Here is a 6,438-nt window from a genome sequence, read left to right as displayed (position 1 = left end):
GTTGGAGAACAAGACAAAGACCACCGAGGGAAAAGATCATTCGGTAGACAAGAAAACCGAAGAGGTTGATGAACAGCTAGTGAGGAACGACCGTGTTGATAAGGTCCTTGAAGGTTTGGTCGAGTTATTAAAAGCCAAGAAGATGGAGAACGACCAAGATAAAAGCCAAACATGAGGAGCAACATGAACTTGACAGAATATATCAATACCTTAATTATTAAAATCGCCTGAGAAGAATCGTTGATTTGTCTCTCTATTTTGGGATGATCCAACATTACAAAGGAGCTAAATTAATAGCCAAAAACACAAGGATTAAGTGATATAATGTATGCTGTTCATATGATTTTATTCCACTAAATTAAGTCGATCATTCAGTTATAATAATTTCTCACTAATCAGAAAGAGATTTCTTTTTATTCCAACTCCAGAGACTTGCAGTTTCTGGAAACTACATAATCGACTAAAGTTACTGTCTACCAACACTCTACAGTATCAAGATTCCTACATAATCTAGTCCTAAGATTTCAAGAATCGGTCTGATAAATCAAGAAATCAGAAAGTAAAATTCAAAGCATAAACCCCTTAATAAGAGATCTAGCAAGTAGGCAAGAATAAGGAAAACACAGAGTAAGAAGAACCAATAATGCAGACAAGGAGACAAAAATTGACTTAATACCTAACCTACCGCGGAGTCCGAGTGGAATCCCATTTGTTTTCAAGTCTGCAAATTCAAACACTCATAGCTCCTCGGATCCATATGATCATCCAAGACGACTTTGATTTCTAAGGTACCGAGTTTTCTTCCACTTTTTACCTATACTTGATATTAAATGGGCTATAGTTTTAGCACACTACACAATACATTGACTCTAATGTACTTTCTTTATTAAATGGGCCGTACATGCTTTACTTTTCTTCTTTTTTCTCTATATTGTTATAACAAAAGGTTTAGGGAATTATTATCCTGTTTGTATTGATCTCTACTATAGGATACAACATATATATAGTGTTACAACATTAGGGATTTAGGTTGTATACCAAGTCTATTAATGGACCGGTAATGAGCATCCACATAATACAATATATTCATAACACTCCCCCTTGGATGACCATTATAAAAATGTAGTCCCAAATGCGTATGTGATATGCTGCCTCGTTAAAAACCTTACTAGGAAAACCCAATGGGAAAAATCATAGTTAAGGGAAAAAGAGTGCAGCGCGCTTTTACTCCCCCTCTTGAGTACATCACTTGAAATCTTAGAGAGGACCGATCCAATATGATGAAGTAACTTCTTGAAAGTAGTGGTTGGAAACGCCTTGGTAAATGGTTCGCCAAATCTTCACTTGAACAAATTTATAGGACATGTATATCACCGTACATCACCATTCTTCTGCAGGCTATTGGTCTCTTATGATCTCATCAATGTATGTCAAAGACTTTGAAGATGATAGTCTTTCACCATTGGAATCATAATATTCCTCTCAAGACATTTATCTTTTGCGTGTTCTTTTGTTGTCTCGTTAAAAACCTTTCATGAAAAAAACCCAATGGGATAAAAACCATGATAAGTAAAAAAGAGTACAACCACGCTTATGATCATATTTCTCCCCCTGAAAGCATCATCTTTAGTTTATGCATTATGATCATATATATCATCTTTTCTAAACTGTTATTAACAGCACTGTCAGGTACAAACTCATATCATCATCATATATTCTACTGGGTCATTGAACTTCAAGTCATATGAACCCCTTTCATATAGAAGATCTATTTGAACTTTAATCCCAAATATTCCAAACATACAATCTTCCAAACAAGCATCTTATACATAAGAGTTATTCATAATCTCCTTGTAAAACTTTCTCTTTCAACTCTTCTTTTTAGTATGGTACTACAAGACCATTTTTCTATGTAAGATGATGTAGCATCTTGAGATAACATCTCTTTCATCAGATGTCAAATCTGTAACCTCAAGAAATTTCATGAAATATCTGATCTTATACAATCCGATTTCTCCATCTTTCAGAAGTAATATTTCATCATTGATTGTTTATACCGGAGATCAGATAATATTTTCATCATCAACATAATTTGCACTTTTTCTTGTACCTTTCTTTTAACAAGAACCACTTGTACATGCTGAAGAAACAAGAGACACATATAAATTTTCTTTTAACGAGGTTCAGCAAATGCTTACATCGTCAAACTTTCTTGAAAATACTTCATAAACACAATTACAGTTAGTGTTCAATCTTGGATTTACACAACCATAAGATATTCACTTAGCTTGTTACCGATTTATTTTTAACCCACTATGAGATCTCTAAGATCAACAACAATGATCTACACACAGGATTCTCTCGTAGAGATAAACTCTCACCATTTTCTCCCAAAAAGGTGTCAAAAGGCATCAAGACTTTTTCTCCCTTTTACAATGTTCTCGAGAACTATAAATTATTGCTTCTAGCAATATAATCATTTTAAGAGATAGACTGAATCAAATCTTGCTATTACTGTCAAAATCATAAGGGATCCAAATTAGTTGCTTCCACCAGATCTCTCATAAGTATTTTATCAGAATCATTGTACTACTACATGTACTTTTTTTTTCTCATACATATCCACTTATGTTCCACTCATTTTACACTTTCAAGTGTAAGGACTACAAGTCCAAATATTATCTCTTCAAGAGATTTGAACTATTTCATAACTATTTTTTTCAATGATTAACAAATCATTCTTTGTATACACTTTTCAATAGAACTTTTCTATTAACCGCGGGTTTACGATCCTCAATTTTCATCAATAACATCATCAACTGCAACACTGCATGCAAACATATATACGACGTCGATTTGCTTTTTGGTTCTTTTTTATTCTAGACATGACTCAACTTGTTGAGATTTCATTTCATTATCATTCTCAGGTACCTGAATCTCTTTCTTACTCATGTCTATATCTCTTCTAGAGATTTTTCATCACTCTTTGCTTCCTCAGTACCATATTAGTTTATGCTCCTTTTCTTTTACGAGGATGCTTATATTTGGAACCATAAGTCTATCACACTTCATGCGATTTTTTAGACTTACTAGCAGTTGATCTTATCCTTTTAGGATATTAATTTCAATTGTAGCACAGCTGGTATATGTGACTTTGTCACTCAAGGTCAGAAAATGCCTTCTACCATATTTGCTAAACTTTGCAAATAAATTATCTTTTTCAATTTCTAGCGCACATTTTAAAGTACGAGGATCAAGATAATTTCTCCCAATATATATATTTTCCAGCTGTTTATTTTCTCCCCCTCATGTTCGAAAGACTGACTCACTGAAACAGTCTCTGCATCTCGAGGCTCAAATTCTCGAGATATTCAATCTTCAAAAGATATTCATATCCAACATATTTCCAACATTCTTTCAAATTCCATCTTATATCGCTGTGGTGGACAACCAACATGTATAACACATTTAGATAGAATATATCTGGTTTCTGACCCAAACCAATTATAGTGAGGAGTACTCATGATTATTCGTTGGCATGATGCGAATTACTTGACATACAGAGTCATTTATGTCAATTATTTGGCATGGTTTCACCATCATTGTCAATTAACCAAATACTTTCACAAACTCCATGTTGCAAGTTAATAACAAATATATATAGTGGATGATCAGTCCACAATATCGCTTTGTATACGTACAAGAAAATTGACATGATCCAAATTCATGGGGTCGGTGAAAGCCATATAATCGGCTTGCTTTGTAAAGCAGCACACATAAGAAATCACTAGGAAATCTCTAAGGTTCTCTAATGAATCTTTTCTGAAATTTCTGAATTTTCTTTCGCATCATTACTGAACCGGAATGGCTTAACCGGTCATGCCAAACAGTGAGATTTTCACAAAGCATTTTATCTTCTAGATAATGCATATAATCTCTCAATACTTTTATTGTCTTGGGTAATAATACTTATGATTTTAAAGTATTTTCTTCACTTTTTGTCCCAACATGATTACTTTTCAAATCCTCAAGATTTACTCTTTCATATGAGTGATTAAACTCATTTTGGGTGTGAACATAATATTATATTTGTTTCATCACCTTTGTATGTGGGATTCATGAATTCTCCCCCTCGAGATGATGACACTTTATGTCTATCAATCTCGATTTGAATCCCACTCTGTAATCAATAACATTCTCAAATTTGGGCCATGTATTATATATCTTAGACCCTTTTGACTTTGAGACTAATAGGGAGACTATAACACATTAATATCAAATGTGTTCCCAAAGACAATAGTATATATAATCTTCTAGAGCTTTCGATACTTTCTCTACTACTTCTTAATAATGTAGAGTAGTGGAAACCACTTATAGCATAAAGTCATATTCACTTTAAAGAATAGACCAGCCCAATAGGATGTGATTCACATCAACATCTTATAAATTTACTCATTCACAAATAACAAGATAATAAAATTTTAAAAATATATTTTTCATTATATTGTGTCTACATGACAACAATATTTTATGCACTACAAGAATATTGAGTTTTAATAGCATTATAATATAGCGGTTTATGTGTTAATGCTATGCTTGACTTACCCGTAACTTATTTATAGCGTTTCTATATTGGGAAACGCTATAATATATTACTGTCCTCAAAAGATTGTACTTCCCCTTGGTATTTATTGTTTTTTTAACTCTAGATATTTTTATATTTATCGTTTTAACTTTTAAGAATTTAGAAAATCATTGATTTTTTTTTAAGTGTCGCCCCTCAAACATTTGACCTAAACACACTCAAATCTCAGATCTATTAGTCTTTTCCACTTCCTCACTTCTCCTCTTTGTTTCTTCATCTCTTTTCTCCCCTTCTTCACCATATTTTCTCTGCCACATATACACATTCAACCGACACCACCAATTTCTTTATCTTCGTCGACCCTCCCTATCACCAACCATTCAGCCACTGAATCTCAACATCAGTTCTCATGCCTTTCACTCAAGCCTCCCACCTCTGAATCCTCTCCCTGTGATAACCCTCTATCAACGCCGTCCATAGATGGAGCTCTTAGATCTGAGTTCCTTCGCTAGATCTGACCCTCTCTCCCATTCATATTCCCAAATCTGTAAGAAATCTAAAATTCGATGCCTTGATCTATGATTTTTCTTTAGTATTTTAAATGATTGTGTTTGGATTTAGATTCTTCTTGAACCTTCAAGGAAAATCTGAAGAGATTTTAAAGGTGGGTGGTATTGGTTCCAGAGTTGATGAAACAGCGGCAGAATCTTTGGCCCAGATGAAGCGTCTCTTGTTCTTAAGAGACTAATAGCAAGATCTACTAAGACTGCTAAAGATTATGCTTGGAGGTGTGAATTTTAATGAGGTGAGATTATTTCACAAAAGTTTGTGTTTTTAAACTTCAATGGTTTTAGTTGTTGTTTAGCTCAAATTATTGTTTAATTTTTTTCTCTATGTAATGACGCTGTTGTTTTAATTGATAGATCTGATGAAAAATGAAGGATTTATATATAGAGAAAAATCCGGTTGATACCTATTTTCAGGAAGGATCTTATTTAACAGTGACAACATAACTTTGATGAACATGTAAGTAGCACACAGTCTTTTCTTTGTCAATTCTATTTTATGATATAAAAACTTGATTTGTCACTTACAGAGAACATGAAAACACAACCGTGTCTATGTTAACAAGGGAACATGAGGTTTGTCTCATCAAGATATGCTCTGGCGAAGTTATTTCTGACCACAAATGCGAAATTGTTGATGAAGTAAGAAGACATGTGTTTAGTGAAGATGGAGAATTTAAAGCAAGAAGACATGTGTTGAGTGAAGTCCAAGAATTTGAAGTGATTACAAGTCAAGGTGAAAATGGAATCTTGTAAACTTTGTAAAAAATTGTTACTTGCGTTTATTTGAACTTATGTTTGTATTTTTGTGACAATTAATGAATTATTTTGATATTAATATACCGTCTTTAAATTCTGAATCTTATTATATATTGAATCAAATTAGTATAAAATAATATATAGAAACTAATTACATTTATACAAATACTATTATATAATATTTAATTGCGGACAAATAAACGTTATTGTATACAACAATAAAATAGCAAAACAAAAAAACGTTATCTAAAGTGCTGGACCTATGATGATGGGCGCAGATACAGCATTTGTCAAAACGCTATCATATTGATAGATAGCGTTATTCCAACGTTATTAAAACTCAATATTCTTGTAGTGATGGCAAGTAGAATATATGTTCTATAATATATTTCCAATAATAATATTATCTTCTATTATACTTTTGGTAGTAATTGGAATACGTTGGTTTGTATATATTCTTTTATCGACTTTTAGTCATTTACTTTCTTTAGATTTTACCAAAGATTTATTGAATGTCTATGGTCAAAT

General features: G+C 32.7%; 1 protein-coding gene and 1 long non-coding RNA gene across 3 annotated transcripts in view; both read left to right on the top strand.

Annotated features, from left to right (window-relative positions):
- Positions 1–175, top strand: part of LOC104714864 (protein HYPER-SENSITIVITY-RELATED 4-like) — a 1,070-nt gene extending 895 nt beyond the window's left edge. Inside the window, exon 2 of the mRNA XM_019229820.1 lies at positions 14–175. Within this exon, the coding sequence (XP_019085365.1) occupies positions 14–175 (162 nt within the window). The remainder of the gene's footprint in view (positions 1–13) is intronic.
- LOC104710047 lies at positions 4,746–6,011 on the top strand. 2 transcript variants are annotated; one of them, XR_754910.2, is made up of 4 exons: positions 4,746–5,132; positions 5,207–5,390; positions 5,509–5,611; positions 5,718–6,011. It is a non-coding gene; the product is annotated as an uncharacterized LOC104710047 (long non-coding RNA). The 2 variants fall into 2 exon arrangements; XR_754909.2 differs by having other exon boundaries at positions 4,751–5,132; positions 5,682–6,011.

Source organism: Camelina sativa, chromosome 9 (genome assembly GCF_000633955.1).
Source record: "Camelina sativa cultivar DH55 chromosome 9, Cs, whole genome shotgun sequence".
NCBI classification, from domain to species: Eukaryota; Viridiplantae; Streptophyta; class Magnoliopsida; order Brassicales; family Brassicaceae; genus Camelina; species Camelina sativa.
The sequence above is the reverse complement of the archived record's forward strand: the minus strand, read 5'-3'. Positions and strand labels throughout refer to the sequence as shown.